The 23143-nt window shown below is 37.0% G+C and overlaps 1 protein-coding gene across 1 annotated transcript in view; it reads right to left on the bottom strand.

The window, feature by feature from the left end:
- Positions 1 to 16010: 16010 nt before the first annotated feature.
- The window catches only part of KCNN2 (potassium calcium-activated channel subfamily N member 2), a 66302-nt gene continuing 59169 nt past the window's right edge, over positions 16011 to 23143 (bottom strand). The window contains exons 6-8 of the mRNA XM_066340016.1: positions 22804 to 22931; positions 18187 to 18256; positions 16011 to 16340 (exon numbers count right to left, since the gene is read on the bottom strand). Of these exons, the coding sequence (XP_066196113.1) occupies positions 16053 to 16340; positions 18187 to 18256; positions 22804 to 22931 (486 nt within the window). The 3' untranslated portion in view covers positions 16011 to 16052. The remainder of the gene's footprint in view (positions 16341 to 18186; positions 18257 to 22803; positions 22932 to 23143) is intronic.

The following is a 23143-nucleotide window of genomic DNA, read 5'->3' as shown; positions in this document are numbered from 1 at the left end:
CCCAGCACCAGAATCTGTATCACTCAACAGGGGTATCCACTGAAATCCCAAATCTGTAGACAACTGCTGCATCTTCATCTGAATATACAGATCATGCTAAAGACCTGCTATCATCCGAGACAACAAGATCCAGTTACATACTTCATTTGTCCCTCCCACACACCCAGTTGTTGGGCATGTCTGTAAACAGCACACAGTATTCCTGCAGAATGCTGAACATGGTCTTTATGACAGCAATAAATCTAAACCCAAGCCCTTTCTTGCATTAGCCTCTGATCAGATCTTTAAAGCAGCAAGATAGAATCACATAAGGCTGAGACTATATTTCTGCTTTGTTCTAAGAAAGAACAGACTCAGTATGTGTTTCCTACTCCAGCTGCCTGCTGTGGAGCTGTGAAAGGCTTAACGCCTCACAAGGATCCTCCACTATTTAGTAATACTGGGGAAAAAGAAAAGTCCAGTTTATGCCAGAAGACAGTTCCCAAAGGAACCCACTGCCTGTGTACCCAGAAATGAATTTTTATTCCAGTGTCATCATGGTGAGAAATATCATTGCTCAAAAAAGCTTGGACAAGGTAGTTATTTGTTTAAGAAGATAGAATAGCATTCAGTTATAAGTATCTTTGCACCTATATAAGAAATATAATATTTCTGACCCATACTTTTTGAGGTGCAATTTCAGAATTGTAGTGCTAAGATGAATCTCCTTTGGTTTTGCTTCCATCCTTTTTCCTACCTCCTCCTTCTCCAAGGTCTCATATCTGAAAGCACCAGTTACCTTTTTCTTCATTATCTCATATAGGAAGCACAAAAGAAAAGGAAGACCTCTTTGAAGATTTTGGTCCATGTCTCTTCTGAAGCAAAGAGTTTAGGAACTAAAAATACATTGCTTTTCATTTCAAATGGGATTCACTTAAATTTAAAAGAAGTTTTTGGTTAAATTTACACAATTTTGAAAGAAATAAGTCTGGGATATCCTGTTCTATACTGGTGTCAGGTGATAAAGAGCATAACCTGAGTATCTCTAGAGATATGTGAGACTGGCTGAAGCTGCCTGTGACACCAATATACCAGGGGATAGGAGGTCATAAGAGAAACAAGCACAGTTGTTCCATGTTTTGTTTGGATCCTCACATTAATTCTTGCCTACTACAAGGCTGCAGTCAGCTTTGCATCTTATTCTCCAGCTGCCGAAGTAATGCTTCATATGAGAAGTAGAGGGCTGCTTCTCTACAAGGGAGACTGCAGTTAATATTAATTTTGCAGTATGATACTTGAATTTGCTTTGCGATGGGACACCTAACATTCTTGCTTAGCATGTACTTAATGTGAACTACATATTTTCCTTTCAGCATTAATGTATTAAAAAAAAACCAAAAAAATCCACAACACAAGTGGATTCGATTATATCATCTTGGCCTTCAATCACATTTGAGAAAAACTCAAATTCATTGTCAGAGAATACAATAATTTTGGCAGAACTATTTATTTTCATGTCTACTTTCGCCTTATTACTAAGGTCTGAATTTTTTCCTTTTGTTTTCTCTTACTCTTCACTCAGGTGTTTACCTCCAAGATTCATTGAAGTGACTGGAAGGATAGCTGATCTTTTCTCTTCCTGCAACTAATCTTGATAGCAGACAGAAGAAAGCTCCTGTTTCAAGAGATCATGCAAAAGGATGTCTGTCTTCCTTACGAGTTGTAGTACTAAGAAACTCTGCCTCTAGCAGTGTTGGATTCCTGGATTTGTTTTGGAGAAAAAAAAATAACAACAACCCACCATCTGTCCCATCCCTTTCTATTTTCTTTACTACATCTCTATGAAATGAGGTAAATACAATGCCTCAACTGAAATGTAATGTATTTAAGAGAATGGAGAATCAGTATCTGGAAAAACAGTATGTTCTGGGTTGACCTGCCTCCTATCCCATATATCCCATATCTTGGATACATTGTTGTGTCTGGCAGCTGCCCCTCTGGCGGAGCAGGGCCTGCTGGCTGGCTTCTTGCTTTGCTGCTGCTGGCTGCTGGTGCTGGCTCTCTCCTCTCTGCTGCTTGCTTTTGCTTTTGCTTGGTCTGGTGGTTTTTTTTTTTTTTTTTTTTGTTTTTTTTTTTTTTTTTTTTTTTTTCCTGTTGTTTCTCTTTCTTCTTTTCTTTTTTCCTTCTTTTCTCTCTCTCTCTCTGTTTGCTGCCTGCCCCTGCCACTGGCTCTCGTTGCTTCTGTTTGGTTTTTTTTCCTTCCTTTTCCCTACCCTCCCCGCCCCCTCCAAGGTTTGAACCAGCTCCGGACCTGACCTGACCTGAGAAGTTGGAGATCCTGGGTCTGCAAGAGAAGCTCAGTACCCTTCCCAACAGTAACACGGTTCTTTTTCCCACTTTGGTGTTGGGGAGTGTTCTTTTCATTGTCAATAAACCGTTTTTTTCCACTTTTCCTCCAAGGTATTTTTTCCTTCCCGAACCCAGGGCTGCGGGGAGGGGTGGTGGAGGGTTTGGTATAGGGGGCTCCTTTAGAGGTTCTTCCCTAATTTATTCCAAACCAGGACACAGTAGCAGATGATGCAATTACTGTTCAGTTTTAGTTTTTTGGATGGTGCAGTCAATTATGTTGGAGTGGAAGCTGATCAAATTGGACAATGGTATTTCTGTTTACACCACAGACAGCAGTTTCATCTGCTCACAAAACACATATAATAATTATTTTAAACAGACTGTATGTTCAGAATTCAAGGGGGTGTGCTGTTGTTTAGGGAAATAAAGTACTTTACAAATATTACAATATGTGAAGTGTCAGGAAATTTGATAGAAGCCAGTGCATTCTCCAGGCTTTAAAACTAAGCTGGCTATTTCTGTACTGACATAAGGATTTAGGAGCTATATCTGGAGTCCTTTAAGGCCAACATAAAGAAGTCAACATTTCTCCTCAAACTTATACCAAGAAATGTGTGACCATGTAACTGTGTACAAAGACTAATACTAAGTCCGGCTAACAGCATTAAACTTTGAAGTGTTTAGGAAAATCAGGGTGTACTTTATATATTCACCAAGAATTTGGTTTATATAGTGGCATCTCTCTACAATTATTTTTCACATAGCATAATCCAGTCAATTTTTTTCCAATCTATAGCAAATAAATGCTGGTCAGGTGTTCACATTTAATGAGCTCGGCTCTTTAGTAAAACTTGTCATGGAAAGTCCTAAAGAGGAAATTTGATAACTGATGTGCCAAAGTAAAGTTTACTATACTTCTATTTCCTTTGAAGAAATAAAGCTAACTGTTTTTTGGGAGAAGAATTTTGGTCTGTTTTAGTTCTTGCATGTGTGAATGTAATGTACATCCTGTGGATTGGAGTAACACATGATTAGTGACCTAGAACTGTGGACTTACTCTGCAAAACAGTAAATCATGGGCATGACTGCCAAGATGTGCACATAAGGTTGAGAATTACTTTTTTTTATTATTTATTTATGTATGTGCATTAAAATATCTGAATACATGGTTATTGAACACATGTTTATTGAATATAAGTGTCTAGAAGGGAACCACTATGGTGCGGGCTTTCTTCTATGAAAGCACAAATTTGAGGCATCTGGTAGAGTGGAGATGAGGTAGGAACAAATGAGGGTCTTTGACTTGGTTGTTGTCAGTCTAAAAACAACTGCACAATTTATATCCCTTTCATTACCTAGCCTTCATATTTTCTGTGATTCTGTGATCTCTAGGCAGGGTGGGTTGAGGCATTGTACCATACCAGTGAACATAGACTTACACTTAAAAACAGAATGGAGAGCTAATATTGCATTATGTGGAGAAGAAATCAAAGCATCAGTGGTAAATGTGGGCTAAGAGGAAAAATATGCTTTATGTGTACATGAACAAATGTTGGTTTGCTTCTGTATTTATGTGGCTAGGTAAGTCTGACACAAAAAGCTGTATTGTAAAGTAGTCAGGGTCTGATATATTCCAGAAACTGGACTCCAGCTCCCAAGGAACTGACAGTACTTTCTAAGTAGTCCTGTAGCTAATGCAGAAAGCATAGGTTAGAAAACTATAGACAATTTTTTCCCCTATTTTACTGCTACAACTGCACTCACCAGCTGCCTCTGGAAGGTGAACATAGGTATCTTTGCCACAGGTCAGCCAGGAGATTTAATTAGCTTTTGTGTGGAAGGAGCCTTGTGAGGATTCTTTGCAGCTGTGGGAAAACCAGATTTTGTTACACAGGCAGCTTCCAATAACTGCAACAGCAAACCAGCTAGCTAGTTTTGGTGGAGATTGCTACCAATCTCTACCAAAGCACTTATATATTGTGTACAGTATATAAAGTGGTTTGATCTGAGTTCCTAAAGCAAGGAGGCATGCAGGGTTGTAAAATTAATCAGTCCCTTCTTTCAAAAAAAACCCTAACATTGTAGTAGAAAAGTAAAATAAATAATTTTTAAAAACTTTTAGGATCTTAGCAGCTGGAGAAAGAGAGGATCTATTACTACACTGCTTGTGAAAGAGCCACTGCAGTGGCAACATCATGGCAAGAGCTGGATCCTCAGACAGTTTCTGTTGTGCAACCAATTTTGTGGTTCCTCCACATAAGGAATGCATGCTGTCAGTATTCGTGAATTATGCAGAGGGTGCTGAGTGATATATCTGGAGAAAGGTGGATGGGATTTACTTTGGGGTTTTGTTGTTGGTTTTTTAATTGGATTTGTAGAGGTTTGGGATTTTTTCTCTTTTATTTTTTCCCTTGTTTTTTTATTTCTTCTTTTGTAAGATGGTGGGATCCTCCTGAATGTTTTGGAATATTACACCAACTTTCTTGCTACAGAAGACACATTTTAGTAGTTTAGACCAGTGTGAAAGAACCAAGGTAAAAACAACTCATTCTCTGAAGTTGGTTAAGTTACCAGCTATGCATGAGCTGAAAGAGTGCTGAGGTTTAGAAGGTACATGAGAGCTCCCATTTGATTAAGCTGACATACAGCATCTATTTACCTGCGAGACCCAGCTATTGCCAGAATCCCCCCTCTTTATTGTCTCACGGCTATATTAAAACTTGCAAGTATTTGGAAGAAAGGTGCAGACATCACAAAAGGATTTCTCAATATTATTCTTGTCTAACTGGCAACGTATTTTAATCAACATGGACCCCTCTCTTTCCTTTTTCAGCTTCATCTGTTGTTACAAGCACTTTTGTATTTGTCTCTGTGGAATTCTCCAGGGAAGTTTGCCACTTGTTTGGTCTCTGGCTGCCTTCTCTCAGGAGAAATAACTATGCAAGACTGTAAAGACTGAAGTTCTTGGGTGAGAGTTACAAAGCAAATAGAAAAATTGCAGAAATTCTCAGGAATTAAGGAACAAAGAAAGATAGCAAAGATTAATTATTCAGGTAAACTAATTTTAAAAATACTTTTTTTAAAATCTTAAATCTTGCAAACAAGTTGTCTAGAGTATTAGCTATTTATTTAGCTTTCTTAATGCTAGATAGAGAACAGTCTTCAAATTTTTATGCTATTTGGTACCCATCCAGGTCAGTTGCTGTGGCCAAGGAAGTTACAGTGGATGTATACGAAGACCTCAAACCTTGAAACCAACATAAGGAAAGTGAAAGGAAAACTACGTCAAGAGGAGCACAGAAACCAAAGCCTTAATAAAAGTTCTCAGATTGTTAACATTATAACTTGATAGGTTACTTTGGACAAAAGGTATCTTAGGCTAAAGGCACTATCTCAATATAATGTACAAATTGTACTAATAAAATTAATGCACTGACATACCGACTTTTTGAAATAAAAATAACCCAACCTAAACCACCCTCCTCACTCCCTAGATAAAAAACTAAAAGCCCAAACCAAAACAAAAAAACTAAACTAAAAAAAAACAAAACAAAACAAAAAAAAACAAAACAAAAAAAAAACCCAAAAAAAACCCTAAAAAAAACCCCAACAACAAAACAATAAAGAAAGACAGGGACTGTCATGGAAAAAGCTTTGGTTATGTGAGAGTTGTGCACTTCCTTGTTTATCCTGTGTGACCCTGACTGCCAAGGTTATGTGTCAAGGATTTGCAGGCAATGTGTCAGAAAGGTTTTGTCTTTTTGAAATATGATATGCAGATTCCACATGCTGAGCAGAGAGCCGACAAGAGATTGCTGGTAAATACTGGTGGGCTATGAGCTCAGAACTCCAGTCTAGATTGAAACCTTGAGATTCCATGGTAGTTTCATGTGGCAAACTTGGTAGATGAGTTTCCCCATGCTTTTAAACTTGTATACACTGAAATGCATTTGAGAAAGAATTGTCTCACTGTGTTCAGTGACATCCTAAACAGAAGACAATCTCAATCTTTTCTAACCAGAGTAAACTTATTTTGCCTTGTCATTACAGGGATAAATAAAAGAAGACAAAGAGTGTATTGCACCTATTGATTTCAAGATGCTGTTGCTTCTTAATGCGGCTTTCTGTTTAATTCTCTGATAGATGTCACATAGTTGGAGGCAGAGTGGCCAAGGGTAACTGCAAAGATGAGCATACTTGTGTGAACAAATGTGATCTTGTACACCTCAAACAAAATCTGTAAAAGAACTCTTCTGCTACTGAGATGAAGGTATATATGTATAAAAATGTACAAATACCTTACATTACGTAAAGAAAAAATATGATAAGGGAAACAAAATAACTTGTACTTGAGTATCAGAAAGCAAAAGCACAGAACTTGATAGGGCAAACCGTGAAACTGCCCATCTTTAATTCTGGCTATTTAAGGGATTAGTCTCCCAAGTGCAGAATTATTCCATTATTTCTGGAGAATTTTATTTTTAGTTAATTCTTTCTGTTATAGAAGTATTTTTAAAGTAATTATCTTCTGCTTCCTCTTTTAAAAATGCTGTAGGATTTTTTTTTTTTAAACACCTCTTTCTTTCCCACAGACTGGACTGGGGACAGGAAAAGCCCAGGACTAACTTCACACGAGGTATCTAACAATGCCATTAGTTCTCAAACTGTGTCTGGCACTTGCATCATTGACCTGCTCTCTGTCTGGATTGCTTTCAAATCCCACCAGAAACAGCTTCATGTTTTTTTGGTAATGTACAATTGCACAGTGTTGCCTGATTGCAGAAATTCAGAATGTCTCTGACTCACAGAGGAAAAAGCTAACCACCAAGCTGCTCAGGGTTCTTCCCAGACAATAAGACAAGTAAAAGGCTGTAGGAAAGTATGTACTTACTATTTTCTACAAGGATCTGAGCCCAGTTTTCCTGCTTTCTCAGGGAAAGCATCCTGACACTGAAAGGATAAAGTTGATGAATGGGTAGCTATTACAGCCATGTACTTGGAAAGGAGCAGGAGAAGAAATCTGCTTGCTGGTGCTTGCTCAAAATACCTTTGTATTTCAGTCCTCTGAGGACGTAGAGAAAATTAGGCAGCAAAACCTTCCAGAAATGAAAAGTATCTTTTTCCTACAAATGTCATTGCTACATTGCTTTGAGGGTAATTCAAACATTCCTTCTCCCTCACCTGCCTGAAAATAAAAGGAAATGTCTATTTACAGGCATGGGTAATGTATATCCATCCCTGATGGGTTAGAAATATAATCTGAGTGAAAAGAGTGGTATTTCCTATAAGTTACTTTGGATAAAAAGCTTCATTGTTCTCAGAGACTTCCATTCCATATCAGAGTTATCTAGCAGAAATGCCAGGGCTTACAACATAATTTATTTCTATCAAAATTTTCTGACAGTCATCTTGGAAGTTATTTGGAACAGTAATACACATTAGGGGAAGATTCTGGCTCTGTTTAAGTGAATTAAACAGAGTTGTCGGAAAATGTTTCTTCATTCACAAAATCAAATCAGTACACTCTTTACGGGGCTCATTTATGCAGCTGCTTTGTACCCAGTCATGTTGCTCAGCCTTTTGGGTTCGTCATGCAGTCAGCTGAACTGAGACAGAACTGTTCAAAAAACTGGGAAACTTGAGAAGTGTGAGGTGTGCTACTCTGTGGCTCCTTTGCAGGGCAAATTGCATGAGTCATAGCAGGTAGAACTTCATATCCTGAACTGCGCATTCAAATACCTCCAGTAAGTCTCTGGCCATTTAATACACATGTAAGAAGTATTTTCTCCAAATTTTTTTTGGTGGTTGTTTTTTGGCTAGTCCTTTTTGAATATTGTATACATCAGCTGCAGATCTTTGAGCAGAAAGTTGATAGTGAAGATTCACATCAGTGAAATGTGGGCAATAAAGAGATGCTCTCATGCTGCTACCAGATACCAGACTCTGCTGCACTATCTGCAGATATGGCCTATTTCCTCACCATGGCAAATGTGGGCATAGCCTTTAAGAGACAACTCATATGTATCCATAGCCCACTAATAGGGAGGCTGAGGATCAAACCTCTCTCTGTCCTATTTTTGCCTCTCTGAAATTAATTGCAAAAATTATTTGAGAAGCCTACCTGCTTTTTGCCCATCTCTCTTCTGTTTCCCTTCAAGTGAAAAGAGTATCTGCAATTCTGGAAATGCATATATATTCATGCTGCTGTATAAGAGTAATTGCTTCCAATTGAAAATAAGTAGAGCTTACGTTACATAAAATACATTACAAAATGTATTTTAAAGTCTGGATAAAACAGGGTAGAAAAGCAGGAAATATAACCCTGGATATATAAGTTCTGGAAAAGCAATCTATTTCTTATGTTCACTTTTTGTGTTCATTTTTTATGCACCTAATAACCAAAAAAATGACCTAAATTCCTACCACTGTGCTTTTAATAACTGAACAGCTTCCTCTGTGTGTAGATTGCAACTAAAAAGCCTGAAAGGAAAGAAACTCTTCCAGCTATTCTTCCATTATTTTCCAAAGCAGCTTTGGAAATCATGAAAAAGCTTGTTTTCCGCAGACCTGATTAGCGGTGATGTCCTGAGCTCAGTGGAAGGTGTTACAGTAGGGCTGACCAGGTGAATTAAATGGGCATAGATGTTTTCTGTCATGCCTGTGGAACTGGCTTGGCAGCAGTGCCAGCTGAGCAGCCTCAAGTCAGTGCAAGAGTACTGAGCTCCGCAGTAAGAAATGCTTTCAAACACATTGAAACCATTGGAACTGTGATGTGTTTGATCCACCATTACTAGCCACACTGATTGAAAGCTGTTTCAAAGTAAGCCAGTGAAACTAGGGGGTTTGCTAGCACATTTCAACCTTGGGATTGTTTTCTGAACTTGCGTATTTAGGAGTCAATCTACAAGTCTTTTGTTTCATGATCATGCAGGATAGGAGAGACTGAACTCCAGCCAGCATAGATTGTGCTAATTGACATCTCTTCTTGCGCCATTTTTTCCTCCATTTTTTTAAAGTAGATTTAATGTTTAACTACCTAGAAGCCAAGATCCCAAATCTCATTGCCAAGCCAGAATACTGGTTTACTCCCCTTGAATCCTGGTAACTGGTTCTGGTGGAATGTTGTTGATTTCTATCTAGAAAGCAGGTCAATGTCTGAAAGAGTCCTGCTGAGTGGCACAGTGGAGAAGCAGACCCTGCACGTTCTTCACAATGGTAGCACAGCCTGCCACAAGGACTGACATCACATTTCAGATTGGATAAGAAAAGCATTTTTCAGTCTATTAGACCATTTAAGACACAGAAGAATGTAGTGATATAGTGGTGTGGGAGGAAGAACAGAGGTAACACGCTGCTGCCCCACTGAGGGACCATGGCCACCTTCAGGTTGGCCATCTGCTCTCTCAAGTAACAGGAGCTGGGCCAGTGACCTCTAAAGTGCCCCAGGGCCACTTCCTTTCAGATCAGTCTAGGCAGCTTTGTACCATGGATGCTGACAGAGGGCAATTACAGTTCCCAGTGCTCAGCAGCTGCTGAAGGAATAAGCACAGAGCAAAGGGTTGAGGGTGTGCTGGAAAATTGGATGGAGTGGCATTCACCCTTCAGGGGCCTCTTACCAAAGCGTATTCATTTGTGCTAAGTGGTATTTGTAGAAAAAAAATAAAATAATTTGGAGCTCTGATTGTTACTATTATATTAGCCAGGGTGCCATACTATTTGAAACTGCAGCTTAAGTTAAAGAGTGGTGCCAAGATAGATTTCTTGTTCTACGTGCATCTCATGTTCATATGACTATTATTCTAACTCCTCCATCAGGAAAACCAATCAGCCACATTTAATTTGGTGCAGTTTTGTGGTACTGACTATAAATACAGTGATGTTTTGTAAGTTCCAAACTATTCCTGAGATACACTTTTTGTTTGATTTTTGCTTGAAACCACTTGAAACCTTATCTCTCGCAATTTACATTACCCTACAGAGGCTAGGGGCCTGCCTTTTGAGAGAATAGTCTAGTACAGTCTTTTTCAGATCTTCTCCATATTTCTATTAGAGTTTGGAGTTCGTTATTAAAAGAAAATCCTCCTTTATTTCGGTGTGATCGTCAGCCTTCATATTATTCACATTTAGAGAACTTCTGCATATAAGATGATAAGCTGGTGTTAAACATATAGTGTGACCCTATAATTCATTGTCAGGAAATGTAATTGCACAGTCTCTTTCATTCTATTGATCCCCGTGAACTTCCTATACGGAGTTAGGCTTCACTTAAACCTTTTCTAAGCTCTGAATCCTGTAGCTGGTCGATTTGTCTACTTGAACATTTTAATTTCATTATTTTTCCTAGTGCTAGATGATGGTTGGTCATTTATCTGGATGGGAGATGCCTTTTTGTTCAGAGACCTACATTGTTGCAATCCACATGGGAAAATATGCATGTCCTCTTTAGACTCATGGTACTTTGAAATTCAAGTTGGAAAGGGAACAGTAGGTCAGAATAAGCATAGTCTTAAAGTAGAACCTTTTAATCTAACTAAAAGCTTGTAGCTTACTTCATGTATAATTGAAAACAGTATAGATTCTCCTAAATATTTGAAGATACTAATGGGTTTAAGTGAATCTGAATGAAAGGGAAGTCAGCACAAAGCTTCAGTTCTTCATCTGATTTTGCTACTTGCCATGCTATTTTGCAACAGGTTTAAGATTGTGGCATATATTTTTTTCTTTCACTACAATGTGCAGATAAGCTTTGCAAACCTCTGCAGGGGAATCTTCTTCATACGAAGGCCTGAAAATTATTTACCTAATAGATCTTCAGCTATATCACTGTAACAAAGTCTAATATATGGCAGTATGGTGATGCTAATTCTGGTGACTGCCTCCAGTTTAGGATGTCTACATACCCTAGCTCAGACCACACTGCACCTGCTCCAACCACGTGCTGTACTGTCCAGCTGCAAGCAATTCTTGGCAAGGAATCAAGTGTCTGCATTGGGCTTGATGCTGTGCTAAGCCACAAGTCTTGAGGAGAGTTGCATAAACGAACGCAATACTCCTCTCCTATTTATTAGGATCATCCTGCACACTGGGCTGTGTTGAGAGACAGGACTTATTTGCTCAGTGCTGTACTAACTCCCGCTACACTGAAAGAAACCTGTTCTTTCTGAAGTGAATAAAACCCTGTGGTTTCCGGACCTAAGTTGATGTGCAGTGAAGCACTCAGGCAAGTCAGAGCTAACCCTATGCACACCTGACTCCTAAGCATCTTCTAAATGTCTCTTTTTCTTTATTCTCTAAGTCATGGAGAGAGATAAGATCTTACAGATAAAAGGTTAAAAATCTTAAAAGGTTCAGAATAAAATGACTAATATACATTATAGCTTAGTTTTCTCTGACTTTGTGCCAACAGACATAGGACCACACTCATAAGCCCTAATTGTCAGACATAAATTAATTTTCTTATGCACATAAAAGATTTTGTGTACCTAAATTTCCACACACATAAATGGCTGGCTTTAAGTGTGTGTGAGCTCCACCTCAGAGCTGTTCAGATATGGCAGTGCTCTTCCCAGGCTAGGGCTGGCTTGGACCTGGTAGGCAGGAATGCTGGCTAAAATTTGTGTTCATTTCTACCTGAGCATTTAGATATGCTGGTGCAGAGGTGGAATTCTGAAAATTCCACACATAAGTCTTAGCTCCTTTGTACCTTCCCCTCTGTTTCATTGCTTGTCACCCATCAATAATTATTTTGTCACCCCTTAATAATTATTAATAAAAGGGCAAAAAGACTTCAAGGACTTTGATTCAAAAAAAGAATGGAGAGGAACAAAAAGTCTGGCAGATGGAGAGAACATACTTATTAATCAGAAAACCTTCTGTGGATAAAACGGACTAAGAATTTTTCATAACTTTTAGTTAAGGAAAAAGAGTTTTCAAACAATTTTAATTTTTAGTATTGATAAGAGTTACAGATTTTATTCTGAATTTTAGACACATTGAACACCTTTTATTCTTTTATGCTTAGGTATGCTCTTAATGTGTGGCATATCAACTTGAATGTTTATATATGATCTGACATGGAAAGAGTCTTACAATTTGCAAAACAGTATGCTTATCACTTATCTTTGCTGTAATGATGACAGTGATTCCAACTCAATCTGGGGAGCCATAGTTTTGAAATAGCTCACAAGTTATGGACTTCCAGAAGGCATTTAGAGCTCCTATGCTGGATGCTAAACTTCTAGATAGTAAATCTCTTTCCATATTAGATACATCCTTATGGAAGAGCAGGAGGTAAAGAAAAGCTGAGTTGCACAAGTCTGTCTGGAAAGATCTTCAGGCTTAAAATACATAATGATTTACAGAATCAAGAATTGCAGAGCATTTGCAAGCATAAAATATTTGAATGTATTACTCTGATTCTGCAAAAAACCTCAATGCAAGTAAAAAGTACTATTTAAATCAATGCATTTAATTTTAAGCATAGTGAACAGGTCTATTTGTGATCTTACATTTCAGTCCTTCCAAGCAAGGTAACTTTGCTCGGTGTCTTTAAAAAAAGCAAGACTAGCAACAAGACTCCCAAGAAACTGATAATGGAATCAGTGTCTGAAATGCAGTGAAAAGGAGGAATTTAATAGCTACGGAAAGCAGAATTTTTCTACTGGTGAAACTAAGGCAAGAGGTGCATGAAGCTTTACAATTGTAATATGGTAAATATGGTAAAGACTCCTTGTCATTTGTAAACATTTCCAAAAAAGTCTACATTTAAATATACAGTTTCCATGACCTGTCATAACAATATGTTTTCCTTTTGGTGATCATATGTGTCGACAGTGATAGAGCTAAAGTTCTGGAACTGAAAAGTCAGTAATGGAATTTGTGGTACTACAAAAGTAAGACAAGGGAAGACTAAAAGGAGTTTAGTGTCCAGAGTAAGAAAATCAAACCAAGAGTGCTTTGTGCTCTCCTGAATAAAAGTTTATATCTGTCCTTTCATGTAGTTATCCCCATGCAGCACTTTAGTGCTGAAATTAGATATTATAAGAAAAAATCATATGTGCTGAAAATGCTGATAAAGTATCTGTAGTGAGCTTGAAGGTAATTAACATGTAGAACTGCAGTATTACACGGTGACATCATTTGTTTTTTGCTTTAAAAAGAAAGAAAGGAATCCAAAATAATTTGGCAGGTTTTTACAGAATGCTACTGATGGAAATAATCCTGATGCATCTCACTATTGCATAAAGCTGTGGCAATAATATTAAGTTCAGGCTTCTAGGTCCTAGTGAGTAAAAGAAATGGAAAGATCAAAGATTGACAGCTGCTCTTTCAGAACAGAAATAGCCAGCTCAGTACTTATAGCTGGATCTTAATTAAAATTGACAGATGGCAAGAATTTTCAAAGTGGAGCTACAGTTCTTTAAAAACCCAGTTGTGCAAAAAACGGGTGTTATATACATATTAAAAAGATGTAAACAATGAAAGAGCTAGTTCAAGCTGACAGGAGAAAAAGGAATGTATTCAAGCTAGAGAAAGTGTATTTCACATTCAATGTCAATAAAAGTATTCTAAACAAAATGCAAAATAGAAGAAAAAAGAATACTAAAACTTGACTTGACTAGTTAAGGACTGCACTAGAAAAGTATTAGGACTTTATAATATCCATCTTTTCCTTTGGAAATGAACTCCATAAAAACAAAAGCAGAACTGCAAATACTATGCATACTGCTTGTTATTTCCAGTCACAAAATATCACAGTCTGTAAATAAGGCACGCCAAAGGCATGCAACTGTCCTGCTCTAGGGGGAAAAATACTGCAAAGTCATCATCTTTCTCAAGGACATAAAAAGTTGGAGAAATTCTTGACCTTTTAATAAGCATGCAATACATCTGGATGTCACTTATACATTCATCATTTATACATTCGTAACACCAGAAAAGGAAGATCCTTTAATTTGAATAGGCCTAAAGTGTCGTTTTTCAGATTACGTATTTGGTTTGGGGAATTCCGGTTTCTGTAAAGAACAGCTCTTCTGTCTTGCCCAGAAGGGCTCTGCCCTGACTTCCTGCATTACTCTTTCCTGCCTGTCCTTGCTGACCAGAAGTCACAGTGTTTCATGGAGCAATGCGCATTTCCTTCAACAAGCAAGTTGGTTACCTCTAGGCAGACATAGTTTTACTTAGAAACAGACAGTCATGTCTACTTGTTTAGCTACAGATGTCACCCTTGTCTCTAAACTGGGGGAGAGGCAGACTGGACTGGCATATTTCGTAAATAGCAAATACTAAAAAATGTCTCATAAAGTCAAATAATTTCCTGTTTGTAACTAGGAATTGTGAATGCAAGTTGCATGTACTGCGCATTTAAATCACCTAGTTTTGCTACTCTGGAGATCAAACTAGGAGATGCATCAGTCAAAATCTTTTCACCAGTGCCTACTGGTGACTATGCTTTGTGATTTGTTTGTAGTTTGTTTTTTCTTTTTGTTATTTTTTCTTTTTTTTTTTTCTTTTAATGTTTTTTTCTCTTTTTTCTTTCTTTTTTTTTTCTTTAATAAAGTAGGAGACCTTATTTTTATGCATGAAAATAAAGTACTATAGATACCCTACTGTTGTAACTCCAGTCTACAACTGGCTTTTTACAGGAGATTTTGGAAATATTGCTAGAAGTGTTTTGCTAAGCTTGACTGCATAGCAGGAACCATGGGGATTGCCCAAACATAATGTATACAGAACACTGTGCTGTCATCACACAACTGTGTATACTGTAAATCTGTATGTCAGTCATTCACTCCAGAAACACAAAGAAAGGAGTGGAGAAAGTAGCAACCTAACACTTTCAAAACCCAAATAGCATTATTAGGAGACTTCTGGGTGAAAGTAATGCTTTTGATCTGGACAAACTTACCTGGCATTGTTATGAATAGGTAAACAGGACTTGGCCTGTGCTTTTTGCATGCCAGCAGCTTTACAAATAGTCAGTTTAAAAGATCATTGCTATGGGCATTGCATAAATAATTTTATATACATAAATACATATGTATATATATATTATCTATGTGTGTGTGTATGTACCAATGCATGTTAAATAAAAGTCCTAATAATATTTTAAAAACCCATAGCTTACTCCAAGTCTAATTTTCTAGGATAAATTATATTTTTAATTAACCAGTTCAGGAATCAAAGCTGTCAGTGACCTTTTAAAATGACTATACATATACAGCATACTGTTAGATTAATATTGTTTTTTTTCCCCCTCCACTGCAAGCAAAGTTTAGACAGTTAGCTTTCATACTGAGAAATAATTATTAAGCTTCAATTTAGTCTCTTATAAGTTCATAATTAGGTCTTTTGATTGTGATCTTTTTTTTGGTTGTTAGGTCAAAATAATCAAGTAATTATGTGCAGAAATTAACATTTTTATTATATTAGATTATGTACTGTAGTAGTAAAGCTTGTTTGAAGTGCATGAATAAAAAGTGAAATTACAGGAAGAACAATCTAATATAGCAATACTAGGTGCATTCACTGTGCATCTGAGAGGAGGAGGGGGGAAAAAAAGAAGAGTTTTCACTCATTTTGGCCTAAAATGTGTTCAGGTTTCCAGGATTCTGACATCAGAACCCAGAAAGCGCTGGCTAGAACCATAGGGCTTTACAATAAAAGCTAAAATATTGACCATATGATGGCAAAGAGTCTTTATTTTGCAGTTAACTTATTCTCTTCTAGCTACTCTCTGATGAAGTTGGTGGTGCTGTGGAGGATGATCTCCTTCTTCTTGACAAAGATCGTGATCGTTCAGCACTGTAGGCAACATGCTTATCGTAATTTTGTATCTGAGCCTCGAGGAATTCCCTCTGTTGCTGGCTGATTGTCTGGCTAATCAGTCCAGGAAGAGCTTGAATACTACCAATTAAAGTTTCCAGTTTAGTTTCCAGAGTAACAATTCTCTTCTCAAAATCTTCACTTCTTTCATTTAAGTCAGAAATCATGTCATACATGATGTTTTGAGTCTGAAAGTAGAAGGATGTAAGTAAAGGTTTAGAGAGACCTTACAAGTACTGTAAAAAGTAGCACAACTCTACAAGGGTTGGTAAAAGAGGATATGAGTATTATACCAATATCTAATCTTGTGAAATAATTTTCCGTGTAGATTAAATTACGGTAGACTAAACATTCTACTAAATTTCATGAGCAGAAATGTAATGTCTCTAGTAGCACTTCAGACGTCAAAGTCAAAATCAATTAAAGACCAGACTTTTTTTTGAAATTCAGGTGCTTGGGAGTGCACCAGGCTAAGCTTTTGAACAGTCAGTGTAAGCCACCAGGAGACTGAAGGCTCCACTGATATGTTCCATCCTTAAATGTTCTTGATTCTGGTTTTAAATACCTTCATTTTTCTAAGCAGAGCACAAATGTTTGTCACTGGCTTACTCCTTAAACTGAGCAGATTTTCTTGAATTGGAAGTAAGAGGAGTTGAACAGATTGTTTTTGAAAAATAATGCAAGGAGTAAAAACTCAACTGTATGCCTTTATACTTTTGCACTCTCCAATCTATCTGGCCTCTACAAAGCATTGCTTGAATACAGCAAATATATGCAGTCTATTTTAAAATGACACAATGGCCAGTAAAAATGTAATCTAAAATGTGTTATTTCATAGAGACTTAGTACTGGTTAAAAAGAATGGCTGAATGTCTGCCTCTTATAAATTGAGGCTTATTTCAGATTATTTAAACTAGAGTCCAAACTGGATGTAATTCAGTAGAAAAAACCGCTCAAATGTATGAACCATCCAAAGGAAAGGAAAAGTAATTGAATGATTGCCTAAGGTGTAAATCACTTCAGTATCAGGTGTGTTATAATACATTGCTCTGCCTCCTGTTTCAGGATGCTAACATAAACCCTCGAAAGTGGAGTAGTCTACACAAAATAATATATTAAAAGTCCTTATTAGTTGCCAGAAGCATTAGACTGAATTGCATTTTCACCTGAAGTTGTCAGGCGATTCTGTAAAGCAAGAGGGGAATGAACACTGAAGAGTTTAATCTTTGCTTAGATCCACTTGAAATTGAGGAGGATTTTGAGGTAAATGAAGAGGTGTACAAGAAACCCTTAGGAAGAGCCCATTAATGCTTCTAATGTAGCCTCAAATTAAGCTCACAGTAACTATTAAATATTAAGATCTAATGAGAAATCGAAAACGCTATCAGCTCAGACCTCTAGCTTTCTAGTTATTATATATTTATGAAAAATTCTGGCAACAGTAAACAAGCAGCTTTCAACTGAATAGCCTCTTTTACCTCAACTCAAATGGTTTAAAAATATTTTAAAAGTCTCATGATATATTGGCAAAGTAGGCAGCTATTACTCACTATAAAAACTTAAATAAATGCAGATCTAAATTTCCTTGCCCAAAGTTACTGCTGCATAAGACAACAGGAACAGGAAACCAGGACCTCTAACTCCAGTCTAGAAGCTATTTACTATGGTCTGTCATGGCACAGTCACTATCATCACATGGCAAATATTCCTACTACACAGCACTACACCGCTACAGCCCACTCACAGTTCAGCATTTACCATGACCACCACAGGCACCTCACGAGCTCTCAGGAACAGCCTCTCAATTGTGAAATCTTTTTCAAATGTACAAAAAAATAAATAAACATGGCACATTCAAACTTTCATCAGGAGGTTTCTTTCAGTAGGTGCTACCACAAAACACACACATATTTTCATTTGCTACAAATAACAACCTTGTTAACAATATTTGCACATATAATACATAACATTTTCACTTAAAAACTACTCATTTTGAAAGGATGAATGTCGAAACAACAGTAACTGCCTACTAACCTTTGCCAGGTCCACCAAAGTGTTGGCTTGATCATTCAGTTTCCTTTGTTCCATTTTTACACTTCTTAATCTAAAAAGTGGAATTTAAAGTCAGCTTTTTTTTTTTTTTTTTAATGAAGTCATACTAGGATTTCTAAAGAGCATGCACAAAAACTTAGAAGAGCAAATAACTGCATGGACAATGCCTTGACTACTTTGTGTAGAGTCAGAATCAGTCATGTGCCTGCTACAATGGGAAGCATGCTTCTTCAACACCGCAAAAAAGGAAAGAGCAAGGAAATGTGATGTCCTTGAGAATACCATTTGTCATGGGCAAAGTTGAATTCAAAAAGGAAGATAACAATTTATCCAGACTACATGAAAGAAAGCCAAAACATTCCTCAAAGCCTCAGTATCGTGACAAGTAGATATAGGAAGAAACATAGAACAAGTTTTTTGTCATTAAGGTTGTATTAGTCAAGAATCTTCCCATGCCTACATGACTAGATACAGGTATTAGCCCTGTTCTGTCGGAAATGGATTGGGTTAGCAGGTGTTGGAACCTGATGAACATACAGTGATAAGTGAGTTTCTCCTTACTTTAAACAGAACTTCCATCTGACCAGCAGCTAAATAACCAACATGCTTGCCAATACATTTGGTTTTCTTAGAAAATTTGTGAATCTAAATATGACTACGTTTTAAATTTACATCATTCTTTTTCAAAGCACTATTAAATACAATGAAAAACTATGAAAGAAGCAGCAAGGGTACATTTTTTTTCTTTGATGTGTATCTATCTGCATTATTGTTGCAGATTATGCACGTTTTTTTGCAAGATATACGACCTTTCTTATACATTCCCTGATACAAACTCCATGTTTTCCGGATTAACTGCTAGAGGAGCAGTTTGTAGATTTGATTTTCACAAATAGGCAATTTCTCTCTTAAATAGGATTCACTGAACTGTTCAACATCCCATAATAGATCTATACTTGGACTTTCGATGACTTTTCTAGTAGTTCCAGAGCAGGAAATAAGGTATTGAAAAACCAAGGTATCAGTGTATAAACAATATGTGATAAGATAAAACTTCAGTCTACCAGTGTGCCAAGGGCCAACCAGAACAACAATTTGGTTAGCTGTCAAAGGGAAGTAAGTTTGGCAGCATTTTGTGACAGGTAGGTTGCTAATGCATTCTCTGCCCATTTCTCAATGATGGTTTACTTAGAAAGCTAGCTAAAAAAAAAAAAAAACAAACCAAACAACTTCTTCAAGGTATTCCAAAATCAGAAACTTTCTTTCATCTCTTTAGTTTATGAGAATTTCCTTTCATATCTGGGCTAACTGGTATGAGAATATAAGTTGTGGAGAGTGAATTATCATTTTAAAATAACTTTAAAATATAAATAACTCTGTTAAGGCACAAATGAACTAATCACATAAAACTAGCATTCCAGGAGGTTGTTACTGGAATGTCATATGCTCCTCTTCCCCTGGAAGCTTCTTTCAGAGCGCAACATGAATGCAGACTGTAGGAGTGGTGTTTTCAGAGGCTACAAGGTGGAGTTCTTCTAAAGCAAACAATATAAAGGAGTCTCCAAGGTATGGAATTATATCATCACAGTGTCAGAACAGAATAATTATTCAAATGAAAATTATTTCACTGGAGAATTACAACCCCAGTGTTTTGGTTGTAATTTGGTTGTAATTCTCAAATAATTTGCAGATATGTGTTCTCTTAAGATTCACTGACTCATCTGTTTGACAATCAGAATTTTAATCTTAAAATTCCAGGAAGATCATTATTATTGTAGTAGAACAAGTACCAGTTGACACTGACATGATAATTTTTCATGGTAACCAACCCAACACCTACCACAGGCTGTAAGAATGTACAGATATGGCAAGTCTTTAGCTGCAGCAGCTTTAAAGAAAACTGACAGACTTTCATGATATAATTCATTAAGATAAAATTTTGATTTTATGAACTTCACTTATCACAGAAAAAGATCATGACTCTGGATCGCGTTTCCAAGGCAGCAATCAGACCACTGAAGTTCACAAATAAAAACTCTATATATTTTGCATGCAGACAGTGGTAAATTCTGCAAGTTTAGAAAGGAACAGCTTATACAACTTACTTCCGAGCTCTATTTTCATTTTGTTGAAAAAAAGACAAAACAAAAGAAAACAAAGTGTAAAATATACTAAAACAACCAAATGAGCACAGTGGGCTTGATTCAGCAGGTGAAAACTCGTAGGGAGTTGCTACTTTCAATCAGTAGCTGCCTGAGGAGTCTAACTCACTCGATTCATGATGAAGGGAATGTGCAATATCTTAAAGCCTTCCCTTTAACTATCATCTGTAGATTTTCTTATTCATATAATACATAACATGCCTTTCCGTGATTTCACCTTCATCTTATCTAGTGTGCATGAGAAACAGAACACCCAGACCAGCTGAACACATTTTAGAGCTGTGACTATGGCTGTTATCATTATCTAGTCTGGTTTCTTTTATGAAATTGGCCCTGAAATGCCACTCCTTTCATTTTTGTCTCCAGTGAAATGGTTGGAAGGTGAAGGAGGGGAACCAAACAAAACTTAAGACTCTGGAAAGATGGAAAACCGTGTCACTTGAGAAGAACTACAAAGATGCAAAGGGATGGAAAATTAATTTGCATCCATTTACTCAGCTACAGGAAGAAAGCAAACTGCTAGTGCAATGTTTTCATCCATAGTGCATTCTTCAGCATCTTGAAAAAAATATATTTTGTTTGTTTCCTGAATACAAAAGTTTGGGGGCTGTAGTGTGAAGTGGTAGAAGACAGACAGAAGTGATTAAAATAGCTGTATAATCCAGCTGCCACATCTAGGAAAAAAATTACTGATGCCACCTTCTTCACCCCACCTGATTAATTAATTTTTAAGGGAGGTGCAGAACACACTTTATATCCTGCAAAATTCTTCTGAGCTTCAGTGACAGAAAAATTTGGAGATCGAGCCTGCTGTGCTTTTTAGATTATTTTCTGAACACATGTACTCATACACACATAGACACACAAACACATACACACACACACAAAGAATAAACAGTAAAGTTAAAATATTAAGGAACAACCTTTGCAATCAAGGATTCAAGTCCAGCAAGGATGCACATGACATGCCATCCTCTCCCCAGAACCCCTGCCACTCCACTTCACCTCCCAATCCTTTAAGCTAAGCAGCCAAACTGTTTTATAAAAATATACTTTTTATATTCACACAGAAATGCCTTAACTACTTCTGTTTGTCCTTTTGTCTCTCAAAGTATTTCCATAATGACACAGTAACATTTATTCCTGCAAGTCTACTCAAAATAATACTGTATTACATTACTGTATTACATTAAGGTTTACAGAATACTTCATAGCTTAAGCTTAGCTACCTACTGCTTTGAAACATTGCTATGAAAGAGAGAATGATTGCTAGTCTAAATTTACTAATAGGAAATGAGTAAACCTGGCCTTTCCTTCCTGTCTTTCCTGCAAGATGCTACACAGATGTTCTTTTCATCATGGATGCTTCCCTCACATCTCTTCACTGGATGTCTCAGGCACAGACCTACACTCAAAAGTTATGAAACTATCAGTCTGAAATCAATCTGATTTTATCTACTTCTTCCCTGTAACTCATGAGAGCTATCTTCACAGGCTGTACAAATGGCTGCCTCAGGCTGGATGGGGATAACTTATAGAACAGACAGATATCCTGACCATTCCTCAAAAGAATTCTGGTTCCTGAGGACAAAACTCTGGAGGTTTTCCCTCCCATGTAGTTCAAGGAATAGTAAACATTGTGCAATTCTGCTCATTTGGATGTGCTTTATGACAAATACATACTGGAAATTTTACATAAATGTAGTTTGACAATACCATGGCACAGTTTAATCCTGCTACCAGTTTTTGGTCTCACGCTTGTTTTCAGAGCTAAAGTAGAGGGGAACAAGTCATTTGAATAATTCTAGAGGTGCTCAGTGGTCTCAACGACTGGCATACACTCCCATTTCCTAGAACAGTTGGCAGGGGTCATAGCTGACATAGGAACATTTGATCTTAAGCACTGAGAATATACAGTGGAGAGAGGCAACTAAATGCTGGTGGGCTATGAAATATTTGAGATACTTGATGAATATTCTTTTCATTAAACACTATATACATACTCTCTTCTATCACATCATTCTGATTTTTAAATATTAAAGAAAATGTTTTTTTAAAATCTCTTTCTGTCTGTTGTAGCTTGCATCTTCCTACCTGGAAGCAAATGCATAAAAACAAAGGATAGTCTCAGTGGTAAAGAACAAAAAAACCCGTAGATAATTTGAAAAGCATGGTAATCTTCTGAAAAACATGAACCAGTTTATATAGACAAACTTCCAGCATAGCATTTTATTTTATTGTAAACAGATAATACAATAAAACCTTATCTTTGTCTTACTCTGAAAGAAAATCAACCTCCAGAACAATCTTCCATGAAGAGAAGGGAATGGGGAGGAGAGAAGACAGAAGGGCAGGATGGGACTAAGAGTGATGGGAAGAGAAGGAAACTAACAGAGAAAACACCTTGAGAGGAAAAGCAAAGTAAAATAGTACTTACTGATGAATAGCTTGTAAGAATTTGCGTTGATGTTTCCTTACTTTTGCATGGTCTATTTTTTTAACCAGCTTTGTGTTTTTATAAATTAACCATGTTTCCCTGAGTACATTGGCCGCTGCATTTTTCACCTGTTTAATAAAAGAAAATACCCGACTGACAAAAGTAGTATAACGTTATGCTTTCATGTTTCTGTTATAACTCTTCCTAAAACTTTTGAAATGCTGTTGTAACTATTGGAAGTGGGTATTTCAAGAAGCTGCAGCACTGACGGAAGAAAGCAACAACTGGATTACTGAGCACTTTTGTTTTTATATAGACGTGATGTTCTGATCAAATATTT

Source organism: Sylvia atricapilla, chromosome Z, assembly GCF_009819655.1.
Source record: "Sylvia atricapilla isolate bSylAtr1 chromosome Z, bSylAtr1.pri, whole genome shotgun sequence".
Classification (NCBI taxonomy): Eukaryota; Metazoa; Chordata; class Aves; order Passeriformes; family Sylviidae; genus Sylvia; species Sylvia atricapilla.
This window is presented reverse-complemented; position numbering and strand designations above follow the sequence as displayed.